We start from the raw sequence: 27157 nt of genomic DNA on the forward strand, positions 1-27157 counted from the left end.
TCGGAACTGCTCGAGGGATGCTGATTATAATGCCCAAAGCGTTACTCTTACGAACCGCTTTTTGGAGAAAGGTTATCCTTCACAAATTATACAGGCTGCACAACAAAAAGCAGGCACACTGTCTCAGGTAGATTGTTTAAAACCCAAATCCAAGCCTGAAGAAAAAGATTTTCATTGCAATTTCATAACTACATACAGTTCAATGCATAATCATATTCGAGATATTCTCAATAAACATTGGCACGTGGTCCTAAATGACCCATTCCTGAAGGGTATTCTGCCCGTATTACCGGGAATAACTTACAGGAGAGCGAGGTCACTCAAAAATGTACTAGCACCTAGCCGCCTCAAACCATATGATAACAGCAACACTATAGATAGTAAGCCCTCCAGGGGTAGTTTTTCCTGCGGAGGGCGACGGTTCAAGTGTTGTGTCTCCATCCAACATGGATTAGTCCATGTTCAAAGCTTCACCACAGGCGACACTTTCGAACTACAGCATCGTTTGGACTGTTCATCCTCATGGGTCATCTACGTATTGGAGTGCCCGTGTGGCCTCCAATACGTGGGCAGGACAACCAGACCTCTCAGACAACGCATCAGCCAGCACAGATGCAATGTCACTAACGGCTTCACCAAACATAGTGTTTCACGTCATGCCACTCAATATCACCAGAAAGATTTTTCTAATTTTCGAGTCACACCAATAGATACAGTACCTCCATCAGTAAAAGATAGATTACACACTCTCAATAGAAAAGAAATGTTTTGGATGTTTAGACTCAACACCCTCCAACCAGCTGGTCTAAATATAGCATCCGAGGATGTGACCAAAAATTAGGTTCTACACACTTTTTCCACAGTACCCTGTTTTTCCCTTTTCCCCTCCTCCCCCTCTATTCTCCATATGTCATTTTTTCCCCCCAGTTTATCTACTATACTTTCAACATTAGTTATACAGTCCTCTTCCGTCTACTATTTATTTAGATTTCTCTTCCTATAAGGGTTCATTGGATATGCACAAGCCATGACCTGTTTTAACTTCTCACATTAACACAGCCACTCCATTCTTTCATTCAATCATCACAATGTACTCTTTAATTCATTGTTTTGACTTATCAAGTGATCAACTTGCAACAGTTTCTTTTCAGATATTGATATTGAACCTTTACATATGGTTGATGTTTGTCTGTTGTAATATATCAGTTTCCTTTTCAATGAAGCACATGAGAGCGTCACATGGGAGACAGACATGCTCCATGTGTCTGATATTGAAGCGGTGCTTCCCCGTTACTCGGGGTGGATATACACCAGAATTGCATAGTCCGATCCCGCAGCTAGTGCGCATGCGCACGTTTTTAGTTTGACGCATGCGCACCACAACCTCCGGGACGCCACTGGAGCTCCATGCGTCTCCATAAGCAAAAGGGCACGCGCGGGAAATACCCGGCTTTATAAGACAGTGACACGATCCAGACAGCTTGGCATCTAGCCTGACGTGTCAAGGTAAGACATCATTTATGTTTATTTATGGTAATGCTCTATGAATATGTAGATGAGAGAACTTTCTCTCCCAGCAGTAAAGAGCCATTGGCTCTTTTATATCTGTTTTTGAGGTCTGTTTTTGATGGTCTTTAATTTTAAAGGGACAGGCAATTCAAAGAGGCAAACCGAAAGTGTATTTTTGACATAGAGTACCCTGATATCGCCATAACATCCCCCTAATAGTGATATAGTTCCATCTCTAGAGGTCTCGACCCCTCAATATGTTATCTTGGAAGTGTATTTTACATCTATACCAATATGTTTTTATGACTATGCCTGAAGCTTAAGGCTGTATATTAAATGAGCTTCTGCTAAGGTATGTTCACCCAAGGGGGTCACAATACTTATCATGAAGGATTGAGTCTCTCCTATTTTTTAATCGGAAGTATTGCTTTGAGCTTGACTCACTATTTTTTAAACTGTAATTCTTCTTGCTATTGTTTATTTATTTCAATGCTATATGTTTTTTATTTGAACTATATTATATGTTCAGTATTTCATACTTTTTTAGCTAACTAGGCAAGATGCATTTCTCTCCATGAGGTTTTACTTGTGTATATGTATGTATTCTCTTTTAGCTTTGTTCTTGCACTTGAAGAAGGACCCTTGAAGGTCCAAAACGTGTCGTGCTTTTGTTTCTCAATAAATCCATACGTGGACAATTGGTCTTTGTGTCACTATCTATCAACAACCAGGGAGCGCAGTTTTTCCACTTCATCTTGAACCTCTGGTTCTTGCCTTCCACTGTCTTCTCTCCGGGATTCCGGTACATCGTGGATTCTGCTGCCACTCTCACCTGGATTGTTTACTAACTTAAATCCACATTGGGGTTGTGATATCCCACAACCCTTCAGGTGAGAGGCCAACTGGTCTGAATTAATATTAATGAATATTGTCTACCACCATTTTAACAGATCTACTACGCTTAGAGCGCTCGGTGTCTTTTTCCTCTCTTCAAGCAAGTATCAATGGTTAGATTCATAGGGACTTAACGGCTATCGCCTCCAGCCGTAATGACATTTAAGAGCAATAGAATGGGTGGAAAATGGCAGAGGTGGGACACAGAAGGAATATCAGGGGACACAACAATAGTAAATGCCCATGATCAGAGAGAACATCGCTTATGGCACCCTTTCTACTTCAAAGCAGGCGCCATGTTTAAAATGCCAACATCTACCATATTAAGACAGATATCAGCAAGGGTTTAATTAAAATTAATTGAAAGATGAGTATAGAAATCTGAATCACATCAATGTTTGATATGACCGCCCTTTGTCTTCCGTCAGTTCTTCTACATATACTTCACACAATTTTTGTATAATCATACATTTTATTTCCTCACCCAAAATGCACTTGCCAAGTCTTCGCCCATGCTTCCAGCTTCACCAGATCCCCCTGTAATATTCTGCCATCCTTCTGCGTTTTGATTACTTTGTAGCGTTTTGTATCATCTTCAAATATAGACACCCTGCTCTGTAAACCCTCTTCCAGGTCATTAATAAAGATATTAAACAATACTGACCCCTGTGGTACCGCACTGGTGAGATACTCCAGGATAGCATCTCATAGAAATCTTTCAAATATCTCATCCACCCGGTTAGACGTATAGTTTCCAGGTTCACCTTTAGACCTCTTTTTTGAATATTGGCATTTTTGCTATTACAAGTCGTGTAGAACAGACCCAGTTTTTACTGAATCCTTAATATTAAATAAAGATAAGAGTCTATAATAGAAAAATTTGCACTCAGCCCCTATAGATAATACCATTATATATAATATTATATAAACACAATCTATAATCTAATATATATATATATATATATATATATATATATATATATATATATATATATAATTCTCTTAAATAAGTAAATCTATAGATAATAAATGTTATATAGATAATAATTTGGTAACAGGTTTATTTTCTTTTGTAGAAACTTTAGGTACTGGAGGCAAAGAAAAGATGGCTACAGATGAGATTCTTCCGAAAGTCAGTCTGTCCCCAGACCCTGCTATGTACCGGCCAAAGCCTTCCTCTGAAAAGACCCAGGTAGAATAAATACTATAAGGCAATGGAGTAAATGCTGCAGACAGGATGATTTCCAGAAATCGGTTAGAGGGGATGTCTCCGGGGTAGCCCCCTTTAGCTACAGTACTGAGTTTCATCAAAGCATTGATTTACCAGAAATTAAGATTAGAGATTACACCGGAGGGAGACACTTGGAGTTTATGTTCACAAAACACAAGCTGCCATTTGGATACTTATACAAATTAGGCTTTTAGATATATATCTAGAGATGGTTTCTAGTTTCCTTCTTAGGCTTATTAATATTTCTATTATTTCTGTCCTTCAAGGATATCTCTCATTTACTGACAAGCCTCTTCAAGAACATATATACTGGAGAAGTCATTGGTAAAGATACAGGAGCCAACTTGATCCGGTCAAAGGGAGGAGACAACCCGTACCATCAAAAATTTGTAGAGGACCTGCAGCAGGTAACTTTTATCCCCTGAACATTATCACCATGGTCGAACAATGGACAGGAATAGAGATTTACAAAAAATCGTATCTTCATGAATTTTAGGACATGCTTTTACAATTCCTGATGTCCTTTTTGTCACTTTTTTCTCTTTGTCTGTTTTTTTCCTGGGGATTTTCCTCTGTTAGGCTGAAGCCCGACGTTGCGAAAATACAGCTTTATTTTATTACGGATTTTGCTGTGTGTTTTTTTTTTTTTTTTTGAGCCAAAGCCAGTAGTGGATTGAGTAGAAGGAAGAAGTATAAGAACTTCCTATATATTTCCCACTCCTTTTGTAGCCTTTATTGGCCTTGGCTCAGGGCAATTTTTTTATGACAGTGTGGTGATAGTGTGAGGAACCCTTGAAGAAATATTAGGTAACTTAAACCTAGAATCTAACCTACTGGTTTCGCCCACTTGTTTTTACACAGAGTTTTTTTTAAAGTGAATTTTGCTGTTTTTTGTGCCCAAATCTATGTTGAAGTCCTATTGTAATCCACATTACAAGTCCATGGCACAATTTTGTACCCATGCAAGAAACGGAAAATCCTCACCTTGGTAAAAAGAAGTGGCATACTCTTTCTTGGTGTAGTTTAAGCTCCAGAAACCATGTTTGGAGGCTGCATGTAGTTAACATCCATTGTATGGGGCAACCCCATGGTCAAAAATGTAAAAAATGTCAGGCTATGAAAGCTCTGAAGAACTGGAGTCTTTATTCTTAGGGGGCATTCACACGATGTAACGCCTCACTGATTCTTGCATGATAACTCGTGTAAGGATCAGCACTGCAAAACAGAAACCCATTGAATTCAATGGGTTCTGTTTAGCGCGCATAACACATTGAAATCAATGGGTTAAAAAGCCTTTCATTTATTTCAATGTGTTACACGCGCTAAACGGAACCCATTGAAGTCAATGGGTTTCTGTTTTGCAGCGCTGATCCTTACACGAGTTATCATGCAAGAATAAGCGAGGCGTTACATCGTATGAATGCACCCTTAAGATACTCTGCATTTTAACCTTTTACTGACTTAGTTTGTACCCTGACTCCATGTTTCTTCAGTTCACATACAGCAGCACTCCAAGTAAGAAGTGTTCTTCTATTGCCTTTGTTATTCAGCATTTGCATATCTAGATAAGTCAAATTTTATTACCCAACAAGTTATTATTATTATTTATTATTATTTATATAGCACCATTAATTCCATGGTGCTTTACATTTGGGGGTTACATACAATACACAAAATATACAGGTACATATCATACTAACAGTGATCGGCTGGCACAGTGGGGTAGAGGGCCCTGCCCGCGAGGGCTTACAATCTATGAGGGAAGGGGGTAGAGACAGAAGGAGAGGGGGAGACTGTACAGATGGCGGTGCGGTGATAGTGTTATTGGAGGTTGTAGGCCTTCCTGAATAGGTGAGTCTTCAGGGCCTTCTTGAATCCTGTGATTGTGGGGGTCAGTCATGTGTCGTGGTAAGGAGTTCCAGAGTATAGGGGATGCACGGGAGAAGTCTTGGAGACGGTTGTGTGAGGAGCGGATGAGGGCAGAGCGGAGTAGGAGGTCGTTGGAGGATCTGAGGTTACGTGTGGGCAGGTAGCGGGAGATGAGGTCAGAGATATATGGAGGGGACAGGTTGTGGATGGCTTTGTATGTTAGCGTTAGTAGCTTGAACTCAATTCGCTGGGCTATGGGTAACCAGTGGAGGGACTGGCAGAGGGGAGCAGCCGATGAAGATCGGGGGGTGAGGTGGATTAAGCGAGCAGCACAGTTTAAGGTGGACTGGAGGGGGGCGAGGGTGTTTGCCGGGAGTCCATGCAGAAGGGTGTTGCAGTAGTCTAAGCGGGAGATTATGAGGGCCTGGACGAGCATCTTGGTAGTTTCTGGGGTGAGGAAGGAGCGGATTCAGTGGATGTTCTTGAGCTGGAGGCGACAAGAGGTGTTGAGGGTTTGAATATGTGGTTTGAAGGATAGGTCAGAGTCCAGGGTAACCCCAAGGCATCGGGCCTGTGGGACAGGGGTAAGTGGTAAGTTTTCCATCCACTCACCTTTTCTCTTATTTTACTGTTAGACTCTCAGATATTTATGGAATATCCGCATGATATGCCATAAATGTATTAAATAGATAGGGATCTCAACTCTGGTATATATATTGATCTCAATAAATGGGGTCTCATACCCCAGTCTTGCAGCCACTGGGAAACTAGAGGAGACCACACAAGGTGTTTCTAAATGCTTGCTTGGTTAGCTTCAGTTCTTGAGATAGGTGTAGGTCCAAGACATGGAACCCATGTCAATAAGACATTATATCATGTGGATAGGCCATAAATGTCTTCCAAGATGGTAAAACCATTTAACTATTTTAAATCTGTAGTGTTTCATTTTTTATTTATTCCTCAATTCATTATATGGATTTTTTTCTTTCTTTTCTGTAGATTCGTACAGAATATGACAGCAGAATGGCAGAGTGTGATAAGGTAGAACGTCACATCATCCAGGCACGTGCTCGAGCTACTGCCGAAGAGGAGCGAATGCTTAACTGTCTGAAAAATGAAGCAGGAGACTCATTCCAAAGTCTGGGGTTACCCCCAGGTAAGATATCTGAAGCTGCACATACACATTAGATAGATAGCTATGGGAAAGGGTACCTGGACATTAACATTAAGATCACCACAAGCTTATATAGCTCCAGCGCCGTACCTCCCATGAGGCGACCTGAAGCGACCGCTTCAGGCGGCGCTATGCCAGGGCCCCGGGGAGGGCGGCATTTTTGCTTACCTAAGCCAGTCCAGGACAATCTGTCTTGGACTGGCTTAGCGTCACCGTCACCGAGCGGTGGATTGGGGAGGCCGCTGGAGCAGCGCTGCTCCAGTGGCCTCCCCTCACGCTCAGGCAGAGAGCAGGTCCTCTCCCTGCCTGTTCTCTGCCTGCTAACTTCTCTCCGCCCCGCCCCCCTTCGCTCCGCCCCTCCCCCCAGGGGGGGGGGGGCGGCTTTCTGTCATCTGCCTCGGGCGGCGAAACAGGTAGGTTCACCCCTGTATAGCTTATAGTGTTAATTGTAAGTGTTAATATATGAGAGCATCTCAGGTAAAAGTTTGGGATTCACGGTGCACCAGCCTTGTCACATACAGAATATAATTATACGATTGCTGATCAGATTCTTTACAGGAGACCATTTTATGCATATTGGATGCTGACCCATACATCTGGTACCTAGCACTAGCCATAGTGCCTAGATTTTGTAGTATTACCAATGGGCTATAGCTTAAAGGCTACGTGAACTTTCACATCCATGTTTTATTATTTATTTTTATGTATTTGATGCTTGGCTCTCTGTCAATGAGTTCCGTCAGGGGTCCCAAACAATGGAGAGACGGACCGCTTACACATAGAGGCCAGCATAGGTTTAAAAAAAATTCTAACTGGGTTGCATCAAATATTTTCCTTTCTTTAGCGTCTACAACTCACTTGTATATGTATGACAATACAAGATGTCGCTTATTAGCCAATCTATCAGACAGATACAGATGGTCTGACAGCTTGTATTGTGCTGGGTGAATTCATATACAAGCATTGAAGCCAAACGCAAAGATTTTAACCGAACCCAATTTTAAAAACGTTTTCTTAGGCCAAACTACAGACAATTTTTTTTTTTTATATATTTTATTCTCTATAGTTGAATCCTATTTTAGATGGTGTGTTGATAATGATCTCCTCAAGAAACACAACCTCATCTGTCCTGAAGATTACATCACAGACACACAGACCATTACCAGAGCTCCGAGAGGTAGGCGACTGCCATGTGTACCCAAATGTAATTCCTTTCTGCATCATTTCGTTTTTAGGTTTTTTTAGTTTTTAGGTCCAAAAAGTCTGGTCTGGTCTTTCATTCTATATCTTTCATACTTGCCAAATTTGCCGGGAGAGTCCCTAATTTTCCAAGAACAATCTCAGCAAATTTGACATGTCCTGGTCAAGAAAGGAGATGTAGCTTACACATGCCCATTCCAAAATGGGGCGTCCTTCTTCTTATAGGGGCAGGGTTGTGCATTTTGGGATGAGGTCAGGGTGGGATTTACTTGACACTATTTATGAGGGGAGATCTCAGGGGGCTGCACAGGAGCAGGCTCTCAGCAGGCTGGTGGTGTTTTAGACTCTGTAGTTGCACTGCCCTGCAGATGATGTGATGTCCTAATGCCAGTTCGGAAGACCAAAGTCAGGTTCTCACACCATAGTCAGTAGAACCTATTGCACTCATTTAATAAGCTTTAGCTATTATTCACTGTGCTTTATTTTTCAGGATTGTGTGAGCCTTCTCTATATAAAGAAACTTTCAGTTTTCACCAGCACATTTCCAGGAGCCCTGTGGATGATGGATACAATGACCCTTTACCTCCAGATACATCTGCAAAGGATCCTGTAGGAAACTCATTATCCAGCCTCACCTTATCATCATTGTCCAGCTCTGACAATCTAAGTTACAAGAAGACAAGTAAGGTAAATGTTAGGCCGACTTGTAAGCGACACCAGACAAGTATTTTTTTTCAGAGAAACTGAAAACCACAGTAATAAGGGGTTACTCATTATACACAATGTCAATTGTAGGTTAAAGATGATATTGGGATTGAAATATTGACCAAAATAATCATGAGATTGCTACAAACTTATAGACAACATGTTCCTGCTTCTACAATGTCTATTAGGGGTACAAGGTCAAGAGGTAGAAAGTAATGACATGATTGTCAAGCAACTATCACAATGTAGTCAAAAGTGTAGCTGAGCGACAAATTTATTTTGATGTTCTTAGGTGTAAAATTTCAGACAGCCATGCATATTGTTGTTCATAATATTTTGTTAGCCTTCTAAAAGGCATTCAGGTTCACTAGCCTGGCCAGTTGGTTAGATTTTCTCCTGTTTGGCCAACCAAGCTGGTGCATATCTAGCACCAGAAATCCATGGCAGATGCCCCTGGATTTTTAGCCTGAATCCCTGTGTAAGTGCCAATATAAACAGTAATGGTTGAAGATTATGTTAGAACAGAACCATTGGCACCTAGAATTTACTTTCAGAAGGCACAGGCGCAGATCTGTGGCCTACAAGACTCAGGGAGCACGCTGGATATCAGCAGTCCGATACAGATGGTGTGATGACTTGTATCCCACCTACTCTGCTGAGTGGCTAATGGTACAGATAATGTCTAAAACTGTCAGATGAGTATAAGTATAAGGGGGACATAGGGTAACAGGCACAACCAGGATTCTATACTTGTATACTTGATACATATATTGAAGAGCAGGATTGTAAAAGCATGGTCAGATGACGGTTCTTTATGGAAAATCCCTTTTTTCCTGTCTTCTAGAAGTCTAGATCATCAAAGAAGAGATTACAGAAGGTAGAGATGAGCGCAGAAGAAAGGGAGGCTGAACGAGCCCATCTTGCTCATTTAGAGAAAAGACACAATTTCCTCAAAAATCCCCGCTTTTTGCCACCAAACAGTCAGCATGGAGGACGATCGCTAATTCTTCCAACAAAGAAACGAGAAGTGTTAATATCTGGAAAGAGCAAAGTCATTGAAGAGCAGTAAGACCACACGAAAGTTCTCATAAATTATGGGGATATTTATATATATATATATATATATATATATATATATATATATATATATATATAATTTCATTCGTAGTTACTGGCAGACTGAACATTTGTAAATTCTTCCATGAATTAAAATGCAAGTCTAGTATACTGAGGGAATTTATTACGACTGGCGTTTCCTATTCCGATCTTAGGTCGGGGCCTCATGTTGCAAAAATGCTGCGTTTAACAGTACCAGCAAAGTGAATAGGATTTTGTTTAACTCCTTCCACACATTGCAAAAAAATCTGCAACAGAAAATTGCAGCATGTCAATTATACCGCCGGAAATGCTAGTGTTTCCATATAGGTATAATAGGGGCAGAAAGTCAGCAGAGGAAAACTCTGCAGACTTTCTTTGAAATAAGCTGTAAAAATACATGACGTGTTTTTCGCTCCATTATTTTGCTGCACTTCGCTATGTGGGGCCTTAGCCTTAAACAGTCCCCACTGGCATGATATACACCAGAATTATTAAGAGGTTTTGTGCGCCAGAATTGGCATTTATGCCAGCTAGGGGTTGACACAAATTGCAGCTCTATCTTGTGCCAGTTTATAGCAGTAATGCTACATTTCTCTAAGTTTTACTGGTTTGGAGAAATATGATTTAAGTAACTTTCCATATTTTTCAGTGATGCAAATGAGCCAGTACCAGTGTTCCTGGCTAACCCTCCTGTTGTGTTCTTCCCTGAGTATGAAGTTGGACAGATATATGAAGTGAGTATGTCTAACGTCTACTTATGATGTTTGCAGATTATACATGTCAAGTCTTATTCACACGTCACTGTTTTGGTCACTGATTTGCATCACTTGTAACCCCTCGTTCACATCTCCGTTGGTATTCTTTCTGAAGGAGTCCACATGATGCCCCACCTGAACAGAATGCCAAACGCAACTGCAAGCGGTGTGCCAGTGAAAGCACACGGACCCCATAGACTATAATGGGGTCCGTGTGTTTGCCACCAGATCTCCGCAGGGATTATGCGGACAAGAAAGTAGTTCACAATCTACTTTCCTGTTCACATGATTTGTGCGGGCAGCGTGTGTCAAGTACACGGACCCCATTATAGTCTATGGGGTCTGTGTGCTTTTACTGCACTACTTGCATTTGCGTTTGGTATTCTGTTCGGGGGGTCCCCTTGGGGACTCTCCCGGAGGGAATACCAAAGCAGATGTGAATCAAGCATAAGCCAAATCCAGCAAATCTTTCCATTATAACTTAATATTACTATAGTCTGCACTTGTGTTTTTAGTTTATAAATACTTCTGGGCAGTTTTAGCCTAAAAACAAAATCTCAGTTTTATTTAACCCCTTAAGGACACAGCCCAAATGTATGTTAAGGACCAGGCCTATTTTTTCAAAATTGACATGTGTCACTTTAAATGGCAATAATTTTGAGACGCTTTAATTTACACAAGTGATTTTGGGATTATTTTCTCGTAACACATTATACTTCATGTTAGTGGTAAACACTAATCAATATTTTTGTATTTACTTATTAAAAAAAATAGGAAATTTGATGGAAATTTGGAAAAAATTGCAATTTTCAAAATGTGAAATTCTCTGCTTTTCAGGCAGATAACCATACCACCCAAATACAGTAATAAATATTATCTCCCATATCTCTGCTTTATATCGGCATCATCTTTTGATTGTATTTTAATTTATTTTGGACGTTATAAGGCTTACAAGTGTAACAGCGATTTTCCAGATTTACCAGAAATGTAACTATGTTTGTTTTTTTGTTTGTTTTACACACTTTATTTTTTTTTTTTTAAACTTTTTTACATTTTTTTATTTGTGCTGCAAGCACACTAGAACCAGCGATCAGAGAGGATTGCTGGTTCTATACTAACTACAGACTGCAATACACGTGTATTGCAGTCTATAGAGGAAGCTAGCTATGCAGATGCATAGACTAGCTTCCCCTCGTCCTGGCATCCAAGGGGTTAACCCTCCCCCCATCGGAGCTCGCTCCGATGGGGGGAGGGATTAAGGAGCAGCGTGTAGCTGTAAATTACAGCTCACACAGACTCCTTATGCAGCCGGCAGCATGCTTTATAGCCGGCCAAACCCCTAGGGTGCCATGATCACTATGGATCATGGCACCTTAAGGGTTAAACGGGGGGGGGGGGGGGGGGGCGGTGCAATCACCGTCCCTGCTGCTACAGGGGAAGCCTGGCTGTCAGATACAGCCGGCCTCCCGTGGAGATCGCACGGGCTCTGCTTCTGAGCCCGTGCAATCTCAATCATGTACAGGTACGTGGGAATGCGGGAACTAACCACATTCCCTGACGTACAGGTACATGATTTAGCGTTAAGGGGTTAAGCTATTGTGACTCTTGATTTTAATCTCAAGTTTCATATTTTTGTTTAAAGAGTCTAAGGCCCCAAATAGAGAATATCAGCTAAAAAAACATTTTTGAAAAAAAACACAACAAAAACATGCTGCAAGCGGTGGATACGTGTTGTGTTTTTCGATTGAGTTTTTGCTGCGTTTTTCTCTGCTTTTTTTTCTTTCCCTTTTCAATACATAAGGAAAAACGCTCTTTTTTTCAACAAACTGAAAACCTACATAGAATATATTTGACTCTGGAGTAGGGCTAACATTGATTTCACAATTTTGATGAAAATCAGAATCACATTTCTTTTGAAATGCTGACTTCATTGAATTAAGTTAAATTCCACTTATGCAAAACACTGACCCTGTGAGTGAGGTTTTGGCCTAAGGGTCCGTGCACATGATGTAACGCGGTGTTGATTCTGACACGTAAACTTGTGTCAGTCAGCGCTGAAAAACACAATCCCATTGACTTCAATGGGTTCCGTTTAGTGCGCGTAACACATTGAAATCAATGAGAGGCTTTTTAATCCATTGATTTCAATGTGTTACGCGTGCTAAACGGAACCCATTGAAGTCAATGGGATTCTGTTTTTCAGCACTGACTCTGACACGAGTTTACATGTCAGAATCAACGCCGCGTTACATTGTGTGAACGGACCCTAAGGGATGTATAAGAATGAAACTTTTATTCTCCATTTTAACTGTTTAGTTCATGTTGTGATAATTTACATATAAAGGTCTGAACTAGGCACTGATGAACCTCTCACGATTTTTTTCATGTGCCGGTTTAAGTCTCTAATTTGTTTCACATCGAACAAGTTCGATACAAACCACGCCTTCAATTGGTTTAAAACAGTGTATAATACTGTCAGGGCTCCTAGGAACCCATCTATAAAATATAGTGTATAACACTGTCAGGGCTCCTAGGAACCTATCTATAAAACATAGTGTATAACACTGTCAGGGCTCCTAGGAACCTATCTATAAAACATAGTGTATAACACTGTCAGGGCTCCTAGGAACCCATCTATAAAATATAGTGTATAACACTATCAGGACTCCTAGGAACCTATCTATAAAACACAGTGTATAACACTGTCAGGGCTCCTAGGAACCTATCTATAAAACATAGTGTATAACACTGTCAGGCCTCCTAGGGACCCATTTATAAAACATAGTGTATAACACTGTCAGGCCTCCTAGGGACCCATTTATAAAACATAGTATAGAATATTGTCAGGGCTCCTAGATATTCGGTGTGCCCAGGTCACCTACTGGTGCACAACCACAGGCCTCACAGTTGAGCCCGGACTGATGACGTCACAGAAAAGAGCCAGGCTTCACCAGTAGAGTGACAGATGCTGCGAAGTGGCCCAAAGAGGTAACAGTAGGTGAGTTTGAATGTTTTTTTTTATTTTTTTTCACCTTAATTTTATAATGCGGAATCCATTTTAGTTCATCTGAGATGAATCTCCATATGGAATATTTGGGTTTAACCCGGCTAATACAAACCGATGTGCCCAACTCTAGTCTGTATTTTGGAAATGTTGCCAACTACCATATACTAGGACATGGTGTAAATCATACTAAAGTTTCTCTGGTTTGTTAAAATATAACTTATTTTGTCGTCTCCTCTCATGCATAGATAACAGTAGAGCTGAGAAATTTGACTGCATCAAGTCGCCACGTCAGGGTGATCCCTCCATCCACTCCATATTTCTCTATAGGCCTTGGTAAGTCACCAGACAGGTATGACAACATGTATGAACACTACTTATATTAAAATACTAAAATGTAATATCATCTAGTATATACATTATCCATATTTGTTGTCATTGTGGTCACAAATGATTATGAGTGACTTATTCAATGCTATACCAGTGATGCAGCAGGGCAGTCACTGTTAGTAAGATTCATCTCATGGTTTCCAGCACAGTGATATACCAAATGTTTCTTATTTCACAGCCAATAATTGAGGCTGTAGATTGAGTACTTAGATTGCTAGTCATCTGATGACAAATATCTGGAGACAAGTCAATTTGAATTGCTGGTTTTCAACACAGTACTCACTGCTGATCCAAGCATGCATGTGTATGGGGATGTCAACTCTGACAGTGACTGTGTAGTGAAGTATACCTACCTAAAGAGATAATAGTGATATAACAGAGCTCCCTAGCATTAGCATCAGAATAAAGGAACAGTATACAGTGATTATGGATAGGAGAAGGCGCAGTAACAAAGTGCTGACAACCATGGTTTTCTCTATTGAGTGAGTTTGAGACTACTTCATATATAATTATATCAAACTATTGTTTAGGCTTTGCATAATAGCATTTGGCAAAGCCTGAGGCTGTAGGCATGTATAATAAGGAGCAGTTTGTCCCTCCCCTATCCATTCCTGATACTACTGGATTCTTTATATGTAATTCAGCCAGGAGTAACTGTACAATAGCAAACAAATAGCTGAGAAAAAGCCAAAGTAACCATAGCATAGGAGATCCAGCAACACTGAACTGCAAATACATGTCACATACATGCAGCTAAAACACAGGAAAAAAAACAATCAATGAGCACAGTCAGGAAGACTGCTTGTTGTCTGTTAATAAGATAAGATAATCCTTTAATAGTCCCACAGTGGGGACATTTCAATATGTTATAGCAGCATAGTAATACAGATACAGGATAATACACAGTAATATATTACAGACGTAGACACACATATACTGAGAAGAGAAGATATACTAGGAGTCCATAGCAGCTAAGGAACAGAAGAAGAAGTAAGATTTCATAATCATTAGTTCTCTGTGCGGAGTGATCTTTGCTTGGTCTGATGTAGATTATACAACCTGATCGGGGTTGGAAGGAAGGACTTGCGATAGCGCTCCTTCTCACACTTGGGGTGAAGCAGACAGTCACTTACAGTGCTGCCAAGTGCCATCAAGGTCTCTTACATGGTGTGGGATTTGTTCTCCCACATGGACCTCACCACAGACAGTATCCTTCTGTCACCCACCACCTGTACTGGGTCCAGGGGGCTCCCCAGGACAGAGCTAGCCCTTCTGATCAGCCTGTCAAGTCTATTTCTGTCCCTGGTTGATATACTGCTCCCCCAGCAGGCTACACCGAAAAAGATGGCTGAAGCAACCACAGAGTTGAAAAAGGCCCTAAGAAGTGGTCCCCTGGACTCCGAAGGCCCTCAGCCTCCTGAGCAGGTAGAGCCTGCTGTGGCCCTTTCTGTGCAGCACACCCAGGTGATCAGCCGAGTATAGTTTAATTCAATGGGAGCCATCTTTTTGGTCAGGGTTTTGAGGCGATTATGGTCTCAAAACCCTGACCATAAAAACTATGTGTGAACTTGCCCTTAGAGAGGTTTTTCTGGCAGAAAGCAGCCTCATTTTTTTTTTTTTTTATATATACTTTATTTTGAGCAAGGTTTTACAATTTTCCATGAGAAAGTGTCAGTATCAAGGCAGAAATAATACAAAATTACAAAATTGTGGAATAATGTAGTCGAGACATATGATAAACAAAGAACAAAATATGAGAGCTTAGTAAACGCAAAAAGGCAATAAGGTAATAGTGCAATAATGTAATATAACACATTGAAAGTATGAGAACAACAGCTCCTGTATTTCAGTAGTTGGTATTCCAAGTAATTGGGTGGAAGGAAGAGGGGGGGGGGGGAGGAGGTAAGCACATAAAAGGGAGAGTAGAAGTATGAAAGAAAACGGGAAGACGGAGATGGAAAAAGGTCAATCAGCCAGTATCAGTTGTCTTAGGTAGCGACGACTATCAACAAAGGAAAGCCATGGAGACCATAATTTGAGGTAGTGATCATGGGTCCTGTTGGTCCAACTCACAATTTCCTCGAATTTAGAGAGTTGAAACACTTTCTCCAACCAGAGTTTGATCGAGGGTGGGCGTTGTTGTAACCAGAAGAGAGGAATAAGGATTTTTGCTGCTTCCAAGAGAATGGTTGGTAAGTCTTTTGAGGAAGGACAAAACTCATTCTGCGGTAGAGATAGAAGCACCAGTTCTGGAGTCAAAGGGGGGCAATGTCCAACGATAAGTGAGATATGTGATTCGACTTGTTCCCAGAACGGTCGTATCTTTTCACATGACCACCATACATGTAAATGAGAGCCGGGAAGCGTTTTACAGCGCCAACAAAGGTCTGAGTCAGTAAGATTGTGTCTGTGTAGCCATACAGGCGTTCTATGCCATCTCGCCAGGAGCTTGTAGTGCATTTCTTGGAATCTGACGCATGTAGAGAAGCCATGGGAATTGGAAAGGATGGAGGCAATTTCAGAATCGTCAAAAGAATGGTTCAATTCAGCCTCCCATGCTGCTAAATATGGTGGTTTCTCCATCACTTCATCATTTTGAAGAAATTTACGACAAATAGAAATGGAAATAGGTACAACTTCTGCTTTTTTAAGAGAACGTTCAAAAGGCGTAAATTTCCTGCAGGGGGAGTATAGCTTGAGAAGACAGAGGAGAGATGACCGTATTCTGGCGTGGTGCAGAAAGTTCAGAGGTGTGTCAGGTATTAAGGCTTGAAGGTCCGTGAGAGGGAGAGGTTTACCGTCCACAAACAAGTCAGAAACTCGAAGATTGTTGAATTTGTCCCAGATATCCAAATCAATACTTTCTTGCAACGGCAAACCAGGCAATGTAAAGGGAATGAGGGAGGCAGGAAGGAGTGGAGATAGAAAGCAGCCTCATTTTTAATGCATTTAGTGCATTATATTTTGGTCCATAATCACATGCTCTCAGAGATGAGACTAAGCTGTTGGAAAAGCTACTGACCATTCAAGTAATGTAATATATTCACAAAATTTTAATTTATATCGAAACAGTAAAATATTGCTTGGAATTGTATATAACATGAAATAATTCCTGGGTTAATCCTCACACTCCACCATATTACTAGAACATGCAGTTTGTGTGCTAATGTTAGATTTCTCTGTATTATTTGTCTTCATGTAGGAAAGTTTCCCGGTGAAGGAGGGATTGTAGCACCAGGAATGAGCTGCCATTATACAATACGGTTTGTTCCTGATTCTCTGGCAGATTTTGAGGATTTTATACTGGTTGAAACCCAAGCTCCATATCCTGTCTTAGTCCCTATTGAAGCAAGGAGACCGCCTCCGATACTGACATGTAATGCTTTGTTATAACCAAATCAAGTTAATTAGTTAATATTATAATAGGGACAATTTATTAATGTCTAAAAGAAAAACTGCCCATAGCAACCAATCACAGCGCAGCTTTCATTATGTATTCTGCTTCTGAAAAATGGAAGCTGCATCGTGATTGGTTGTTATGGGAAACTAACACAGTTTTGCTTTTAGTCTATTTTAATAAATGTGCCCCATTGACTTTTAATGAATAAAATATTATGAACTGCATATATATATATATATATATATATATATATATATATATATATATATATTAGTCTCTTTTCACACTGCCTGGTGTAAATCCCAGATACCCCTGTATATGTATGTTAATGGATGCCTCTGTATACAATGCAGTTTAGGCTTTTTTGTATTCACTTGTATATCTTGTCAGTGCTAGCAGGGTACTGAAATTGAAGGATGGCTTCTCATAGGAGCCAACCTGTTCCTATGGCAGCCAGGAGCCTAATGAATGCTCCTAGACCTGTCATAGGTATATGACTATTGAGGCGGGTCTATGAGGCAGATCTATATAGTAATGCAGAAAATCTGCCATAGAATACAATACAATTGTATTGCAATCTATGCATAGTGAAATCAAAAAATTGCAAGTTCAATCTCTCTAGAAGGATCTAATACAATAGTTAAAAAAAAGTTTAAAAATATAAAAAAAAAATAATGAAACACTAAAAATTGAAATCCCCTTTCCCTAGATTTGAAATAAAAATAAACATAAATTGAGGGTCTCCTTTCGTAGAAACATCTGGCAGATCAGTATAGTGCAGGTATATAATTCTCTGACAATATCCTGCACGTTGTTTCCTCTACCCAGCTAGTGACTTTCATTTACATACAAGAAAGAGAAATCATAAAATTACTGTAATATGAATTTCCACCAGACAAAGTCAGGAAGGAAGAAATTGTTCCCCACTGGAACAAAATTTTACCATACCCCAGTGGCATCCAGTACGTCTGTTTCCGTTGATTTTGATCAGTTTTTGGTTCTATTTCTTTAACTCTTTGTGCACTAAACTTTTGTTAACTTTCCTTTCATTATCAGCAAAGCTAAAATATATAACAACTGCTATATAGAAGACTGTAACCATACATACAGTGACCATACATACAGTGACCATATATAGCTTCTTTTATTTTGGAGGTCACAACATATCATGGCATTATATAGACAGGCCATTAGGTTAAGGCCCCACGTAACGGGCAGCAGCAGAAACGCGGTGAGATAAAAAACGTGGCAGGAACGCATTTCACAGAGAGTCCTCAGAGATTTTCTCTGCGGACTTTCTGCTTCCATTATACTTGTAGGGAAACTACCAGTGTTTCCGTAGGTAAAACTGACCTCCTGCAATTTCCAAAACTTGCAAGTTTTTTCTTTTTTTTTTCTGCTGTCTACCAAATCCCATCCACTATGCAGTGACTGTAAAACACCACATTTTTTTCCATTGTGTTTCCTCCACGTGGGATCCCGGCCTCAATTTCATTTTTCCCTTCAGTGGGGCTTTGAAGGGGAAAAAAACACTCAGCTGATTCTCAGCAAGACAGCCTGTATTCAGCTTTACCTGCAGGACATCCCCTTTAAGAACTGTCCATTGCTTGTTGTCAGCAGACACTAGGCTCCCACTAGTATCTCCTAAAAATAGTGGTTACATATGGAGCCTGGGCCGTTGACTATAAAGGGGTTCGTCGAGTATCTGTGGTTTTAAAAGATAAAGCAGCGACTGGAAAAGCAACGAATGCAGGACTTTTTCATTAGCAATTTCATGCTGACACTACGACAAAGTAGACTCCAATTCAAATGTGAACATGGCCTATAGCACCATTGGACAGATAATATTATATTGACTATATTGTATTGTCATTGAACATGTTTAGTTTTAAATTTTTTTTATATGTATATGACCAAATATTTTTGTGCAGTGCCCCGGACTCTGGATTGTGGTCCGTGCTTGGTCGGAGGAGTAAAGCTGATTGAATGTCTCTGCAGAAATGAAGGCTTGAGTCGAGGAAAGTTCTGCATTATGCCAAGAAGTGTCTGGCCTCCAGCAAACTTTCGAGTAAATTTTTTTTCATTGTTTATTTTAACATTAGGAAACACTTTATGGATTTTCAGTCATCTTACTATTCTCAGTCGTCTTCTAGTGTGACCAGAAGCCAGAACATGGTAATGCCTAGGACTTACCATTGGTTGTAGTATTATGTCAGTTACATGGCTAAACACAAGATTGGTACAACCATAGAAAGGCTTGTGCAGCATAAGAGCACATCTGCCAAAATTACTTTTGAAGTTGAGCTGCCTCAACAATTAGGCTGAGTTCACACTGAGTATTTTGGTCGTATCCGCCTCAAAATCCTGATCAAAAAGACGGCTCCCATTGAAATCAATGGGAGCCGGTCAGTTCTTTTTTTCCAGGAGCCGTTTCGCGAGGCGACTCCACCTAAAGACATTCCCAACTAGGCACATTCATTTGGGCCTAATCCGGATCACAGTTGCGGTTGCCCCGTATTTTGAACTGTAACCTGAGTCAAATTACGATCCAAAATACTCCATCTGAACTCAGCCTTAAGGAAAGACTCTCCAGTGAGGCCTACCTTGCAGTTTAAGATGCACTGTCTGTCTTCTTAATAATTTTTATGCACCAGAATTGAAATCTACACCAGTCACGGACTAGCTTAGATTTCAAGTACGACTCACGCCATATATAACATAAATATATAATATATACACGTGTTTCTCCGAAAATAAGACAGGATCTTATATTATTTTTTGCTCCAAAAGATGGGTTAGGGCTTATTTTTAGGGGATGTCTGAACAAAATTCCATAGATAGATAGATAGATAGATACATACTTACATACAGTATATACAATAGAAAGTTCTGAGTTGTTTGAATAATCCCAGTATTGCATTTACAGTATATTTGCATGTTTACAATTAAAGGTTCTGTCCAGGACCATGAGATCGAGCTCCACTTCCTCTTCTCAGGCCAGGGTCATCATGTCCATTCGTCACAAGGCCATGCAGTAGCTCATTTTCATTCAAATTAATGGAGCTGAGCTGAAATACCAAGTACATTCACTATGCAATATATACACTCACCGGCCACTTTATTAGGTACACCATGCTAGTAACGGGTTGGACCCCCTTTTGCCTTCAGAACTGCCTCAATTCTTCGTGGCATAGATTCAACAAGGTGCTGGAAGCATTCCTCAGAGATTTTGGTCCATATTGACATGATGGCATCACACAGTTGCCGCAGATTTGTCGGCTGCACATCCATAATGCGAATCTCCCGTTCCACCACATCCCAAAGATGCTCTATTGGATTGAGATCTGGTGACTGTGGAGGCCATTGGAGTATAGTGAACTCATTGTCATGTTCAAGAAACCAGTCTGAGATGATTCCAGCTTTATGACATGGCGCATTATCCTGCTGAAAGTAGCCATCAGTACATTGTGGTCATAAAGGGATGGACATGGTCAGCAACAATACTCAGGTAGGCTTTGGTGTTGCAATGATGCTCAATTGGTACCAAGGGGCCCAAAGAGTGCCAAGAAAATATTCCCCACACCATGACACCACCACCACCAGCCTGAACCGTTGATACAAGGCAGGATGGATCCATGCTTTCATGTTGTTGACGCCAAATTCTGACCCTACCATCCGAATGTCGCAGCAAAAATTGAGACTCATCAGACCAGGCAACGTTTTTCCAATCTTCAATTGTCCAATTTCGATGAGCTTGTGCAAATTGTAGCCTCAGTTTCCTGTTCTTAGCTGAAAGGAGTGGCACCCGGTGTGGTCTTCTGCTGCTGTAGCCCATCTGCCTCAAAGTTTGACGTACTGTGCGTTCAGAGATGCTCTTCTGGCTACCTTGGTTGTAACGGGTGGCTATTTGAGTCACTGTTGCCTTTCTATCAGCTCGAACCAGTCTGGCCATTCTCCTCTGGCATCAACAACGCATTTCCGCCCACAGAACTGCCGCTCACTGGATGTTTTTTCTTTTTCGGACGATTCTCTGTAAACCCTAGAGATGGTTGTGCGTGAAAATCCCAGTAGATCAGCAGTTTCTGAAATACTCAGACCAGCCCTTCTGGCACCAACAACCATGCCACATTCAAAGGCACTCAGATCACCTTTCTTCCCCATACTGATGCTCGGTTTGAACTGCAGGAGATTGTCTTGACCATGTCTACATGCCTAAATGCACTGAGTTGCCGCCATGTGATTGGCTGATTAGAAATTAAGTGTTAACGAGCAGTTGGACAGGTGTACCTAATAAAGTGGCCGGTGAGTGTAGATAGCACTTTGGTAAGCAGTGAAGAGGCCACAGCAATCATTATCATAGTCCTGGACAACTCCTTGAGGCTAAGGTCCCATGTAGCTGGCCATAGCAAAAAAAACTGCCGTGAAAAAACCGTGGTGGCAACACATTGTGATTTTTCCCGCAATGCTTTTCATTAGGAGATGTCTCCACTATTTCTAACAGTGCCATGGAGAATGAATGGAGCAGCAGTGCACATGCATAGTAAAAGCAATGCAGCTTATAATATGGCACCCAAAATTAGACCAATAGGTCCTTATGTGTTGAAGGCTAACAGTGATTTCTACCATTACAACCCCTACTGTTACTTCATTATTATCCCTGGAAAATCATGTATAGAATTTGAGAATAGCCATTTAAATAACATAATATATGTTTTTCTGTGCTTAGACAGTGGCCAATGCAGGATTTGTGGAGCAGCTTCCATTTTGCATCCGACCGGCCATGTTTGAATTATATCCAGGGCAAGAAACTATTATCGAGGTCAGTAATAAGAACATTAGACACTAGAGATGAGCGAATACTGTTCGGATCAGACGATCCAAACAGCACGCTCCCATAGAAATGAATGGGAGCACCTGTGACGCTGACTTTGCCGGTGGCCGGCCGGCTGGCGTCACAGGTGCTTCCATTCATTTCTATTGGTGCATGCTGTTCGGATCGTCTGATCCGAACAGTGTTTGCTCATCTCTATTAGACACCTTCTATAGTGATACCCAGCACATTGATATCCAGTAATATCTATTAGTATGATGTTTTCTGTAATGTTTTCCCAGGTTGTCTTCTTCCCTTTAGCTTCTGAAACCTACAGCCAGGTTTTTACAATAGTGTGCGATAACTGCCAGGTCAAGGATATCACATTAACAGGTGGGCTATACCTATAAATACTGTAATGGGCATAACCGTATATATAATAGGTTCATATACACTGATTCTTCTTTTGTCTGTTTCTGGGTCAAGGATATGGACAACTTTTAGGGTTGCAGCTGGTACCTATCAGTGAGGGCAGGAATACTCCCATTGAGCTTACTGATGTTTCGGGTGAACATTTAGTACAGTTTCAAAGTGCAAACTTACATTCTACGGAGCAGAAGAGCATTGTTGTTAGAAACACAACGTAAGTACTTATAACGTTTTTTGCAGTTAAAACCTCCCATACGCCTGTCGTATTGAATATTTTCCACCAAACTCCACACATAGGCCCTATATCAGAGATAAGAATGCTCGCCCTTCTTCAGTTATAGTGACAGACCCCTAACAGTCCCTAGAATTGGGCATCTGAGTCCCCTATTTCTCTTCTGATCACTGGGGCCCAACCAATGAACCCCCAGCAGTCACTAGAACAGGAGTCCCTAGCCCCTACTCATTGCATGACTGTACTGAAGAGAAAACTGAATAGAATGATAACAGCAGGTTAATGGGAACATTGATTTACTTGGCTGTCTCAGTTTCTAGCCTAGATTCTGAATACAGCATCCACACCATTGAAACTGCAAGCAGTAATTGGAATTAGAGTTGTGGGACCACCGGTTTAGTGATTAATGGGGTTCCTGGTGGTGGGGTCCCCATCGTATATTATTCACAAAAGGTTTAGTAAGATATCTTTTGGGGTTGTTATGCTAACATTTACATTTCGCAATTTATTTACAGGCATGTGGAGCTTCCATTCTACTGGCAGATAGTGAAGCCTCATCCAACAGGAGAACAATCAAATATCAATAATATCGAGTACAATATAGATGAATATACAGCTTTCACTGTTAGTCCATTACAAGGCATCCTGCAGTCTCACAAGGATCATCTCTTCACTGTGACTTATACTCCAACTGAGGTGTGGGGAAGGGCAGCAAGCAAAGTTTTGCCAGGGTTGTCTTGCAAGGATGATCATTTCAGCAGTAAATGTGTATAAGCAACAATTCCATGCATTTGTTTTATATTTGAGTAACATGATGGGTACATTTTTAGGCCTTTCACCTTATCTGCTGTTATTTAGGAAGTATGTCTGCCCATGTAAAATGACCTCCAGTGGGAATCCAATCCTAGCTTAAGCTTGCAAAAAAGCATCAGAATCACTACTAGAAAAAGGAACCCATTGAAGTCAATGGGAGCCTTTTTTTTTAGTGCTGAAATTCCACACCAAATTCCTCACCATTTTCCTCCGTGTGACTGGACCCTTATACTCATGCCATGTTTCCTTCATTTCTAGCTCACAGAATATCATAGTATTGCACAGATGATCTTGAGAGATATTCCGGCCCCTCTAAGGTAAGAAAATTGCTATCTATTACAATGTAAAAGAAAAAAAAAAGATCACTGAGAATTAGATATCAAACCCATATCATAATATTACTTCACTGAAAGGACCTAGATCCCAAAGATATGGTATAAAGAAAAATAAAACTTCACCTTTATTTAGATCAGTTAAAAACCAACAGTGAATATAAAAGTGAAACGCTAAATAGGATCAGCCAACCTAACGTTCATTAAGCCAATATCTTTGTGTACCTATAATGGTATGTGCACTAGGGAGATAGGTATCATAGGGGACCATAGACTGTTGTTCGTCCCTATATACTAGTACCCTCATTCCCTATATGTCGTATGTTGGCATGTCAGGGGACACTGGTTCTGAATACTTTGACTCTGAGATCAATATGATAAAGTTGGTGAGCGTACCAACCCCCCCCCCCCCCTGAGGATACTGGCCTAACGCCACACCAACAGGGAAGGAAGCTGGCCACACTACACCAGTGGATAACAGAGCTTCAGACCAGTCACCCCAGCTACACATATAACTCCTAACGCGTTTCGTCTCATTACAGACTCTTCACTCTAAATAAAGGTGAAGTTTTATTTTTCTTTATACCCTATCTTTGGGATCTATTACAATGTAAGGGATATTACTACAAATTAGATGGTTGTCAGCCAAACCTGACAATGTGTATTGGGGTCTCCAGACTCTCTATTAACATAAGATTTTGCAAGCCATACAGATCATGCATTTGGATTTCAATAACACAATCCTTGACAAAAACTCCATAACCTTACATTTGTCTACATTAAACTTCATTAGATAACTATCTGCCATTGCTTCCAGCCTCCCTAAATTCCCCTGTTATAACCTACTATCCTCCTCAATTTTGATCCCTTTACTATCATCTGTGAATATGGATACCCTGCTCTGTAGGCTCGAAATGAACCAGGTCAGAAATGCACATATTAAAATTAAGATTTATGATATCATTATATATCATTATCTGCAGCACAGAACAGCACCCGTCCAGCCTTACTGAGCTGGATCCTTCCATACAAGATGTCATAGTCATGGACCTTGACTTTAAGGGGACCACAGAGCCATTTCATATGCTTTTGGAGCCATATGCAGTCATCTTTACGGGTGAAAGTTTTATTGGCACGGCTATGAGAAAGCTATTTAAGGTCAGTATCTATATTGAATAGCACTAAAACAATTTAGCAACACGTTTAATGGACAAAGATTTTCAGACTGAATTAGCGGTTTTGGTTAATTATTTGCTTATTTCTACCTTTATTTTCTTGTTTTGTACATTGTCTTGTAGATGTGGAATAACAGCAAATCCACAATCCAGTTTGAATGGGAAAACATCTTAGCTCCAAACATTATTCAGATTGAACCACACACAGGAAGCATTGGTATTCATTCATGTGTTGTATTGTCCATTTTTCTATATGTATTATTGTGCATTGCACTTTTAGGATATTGCCTTCTAGAAAATATGGGACATGGTGGTGGGAATTTATGAAGTTATGAGTCATGTCAACCTTTGCTACAGCTGTACATAATTTCTTTTGACCCTGATGGAAAAACTATATCTAGAATTGCTGGTGTATCTTTCATTGACTATTTAACATGGGCCCCTCATTAATCCTCACCGGCTCCTGTAGTGATGCTGCCTGGTCTTCCACTGGTCTCTACTACCTACTGCAACTAAGATGTCCTGACTACTACTATAATTCATCGTTGAGATGGTTGGGACATTGTTGCAGTATGAAGTAGAGACTGAGGATAAGACTGTATAGCATTGGAATGGGATCAGCTGAGGACCGGTCATTTTCATTTTTGTAGACCATTCAGAACTTTTACTGGACAACCCCAACTTTTATACAGATTTTTCAGGCTTGTTTATCAACATCAGTTAGATATACGTCAAAAGGAGAAATCCAGCAACCACCAGGCGAAAAAGTAAAATTGAACTTTTATTCTTCCATGATAAAACCATTACAGAATACCCGAGGGTAATTGCAGTTGACACAGCATGGAAACAGCTACGCGTTTCGGGACTTCCTTAGCATTCCTTCCTCATGGCATGTTTGTTTTCATGGATCCTTCAATACACCCAAATGTGTGAGGGATCCGTGAAAATAGGTGTCCCTTGGTGTACATTTTCCATGGACATTTTATACCACGTCTGTGTGAATCTAGGCTTAGGAGGGTTGTCCAGGATTACAAAAAAAGAGCACCACTCGTCCAAAGGATGTATGTGGTATTGCATTTAAATCCTATCTACCTCTGCCGAGCTGAAATACAATATCAGACACATCCCATGGAGTGGTATTACTTTGGAAAAAAGCAGCCGTCATTGAGGGAAAGCGTCCGTTCTTCCTGGGCAACCCCTTTACCATCCAAAAATTTAGTTGCAAAGATAAGATAACCCTGAAAATATAAGATGTGTAGATCCATTTCTGAGGCTTCTATTCCATTTTTGTTCAGACAAAGTTCATATAGAAATGCTTCTCTTCTCAGAGCCCGGGAAATTCTGTGAGTTTGAGTTGATCTTTACTGGACTGAAGACTGGATTCTCCAGCGAGAATGTGAATTGCCACATATTGTATTCTGCAGAGCCTGCTGTTTTGCATGTGGAGGCCACATTTAAGGTTTGTTATTATGGACTATAGTAGTATTCTGTTGTATAAACATAGATTAGTACACTGAATGATGGGATCTTTACCTCTAAGAGGACCTGTCACCACCTCCTGCAACAGATTTTTACACTTCTGGAAAAATCATTTAAAACTATGGTTTATTTTACATTTGCATCTTGCAATTGTGAATGAAATATGTTTGTTCTAATCTTTCTTTCACAGGGACCAGTGGTGTCTATCTTGAGTCCGTCACTTGACCTAGGGCTTATAAAATTGGGCTATAGAACACTCAGCAAACTTACCATTGAAAACATGAGTCCCTTGGCTGCAAAGTGGAATATTCAAGAGAGCAGAGCTTGTCTAGCTGTTAGAGGAGAGGAGGTAAGCCTTGTTTCCTGGGTGGATATTAATAATACAGTGTTGTACATAGTCTTCTTACACATGGAATACCTGATGCTCTGTTTTACACAATTGTATAGAAACTGGCCCAGATTTATAATAGTTAATAGTGTAAATATAGATAGGGAGCCTGAAAATACCCCAGATATATCACAGTGGCTAATGCTGGATGATAAATCTGGCATATTTTTAGACCAAGCTATGTATTTTTGTTTATTCTATGTTTCTAATACCTTTTAGTTGGTTTACTTTAAACTAAATGCTCCACATTGCACCAAAGATACATTTATG

General features: G+C 40.5%; 1 protein-coding gene across 1 annotated transcript in view; it reads left to right on the top strand.

Annotated features, from left to right (window-relative positions):
* Positions 1–3490: 3490 nt before the first annotated feature.
* Positions 3491–27157, top strand: part of DLEC1 (DLEC1 cilia and flagella associated protein) — a 44661-nt gene continuing 20994 nt past the window's right edge. Inside the window, exons 1-19 of the mRNA XM_075272004.1 lie at positions 3491–3595; positions 3901–4041; positions 6503–6659; positions 7744–7854; positions 8368–8564; positions 9427–9647; positions 10330–10414; positions 13688–13775; positions 17032–17205; positions 19161–19297; positions 21956–22048; positions 22342–22432; positions 22526–22682; positions 23216–23396; positions 23772–23830; positions 24829–25003; positions 25144–25237; positions 26349–26479; positions 26690–26848. Coding sequence (XP_075128105.1) covers positions 3509–3595; positions 3901–4041; positions 6503–6659; positions 7744–7854; positions 8368–8564; positions 9427–9647; positions 10330–10414; positions 13688–13775; positions 17032–17205; positions 19161–19297; positions 21956–22048; positions 22342–22432; positions 22526–22682; positions 23216–23396; positions 23772–23830; positions 24829–25003; positions 25144–25237; positions 26349–26479; positions 26690–26848 — 2538 coding nt within the window. The 5' untranslated portion in view covers positions 3491–3508. The remainder of the gene's footprint in view (positions 3596–3900; positions 4042–6502; positions 6660–7743; positions 7855–8367; positions 8565–9426; positions 9648–10329; positions 10415–13687; positions 13776–17031; positions 17206–19160; positions 19298–21955; positions 22049–22341; positions 22433–22525; positions 22683–23215; positions 23397–23771; positions 23831–24828; positions 25004–25143; positions 25238–26348; positions 26480–26689; positions 26849–27157) is intronic.

The sequence above is a fragment of the Leptodactylus fuscus genome, chromosome 4 (assembly GCF_031893055.1).
Source record: "Leptodactylus fuscus isolate aLepFus1 chromosome 4, aLepFus1.hap2, whole genome shotgun sequence".
In the NCBI taxonomy this organism is placed as follows: domain Eukaryota; kingdom Metazoa; phylum Chordata; class Amphibia; order Anura; family Leptodactylidae; genus Leptodactylus; species Leptodactylus fuscus.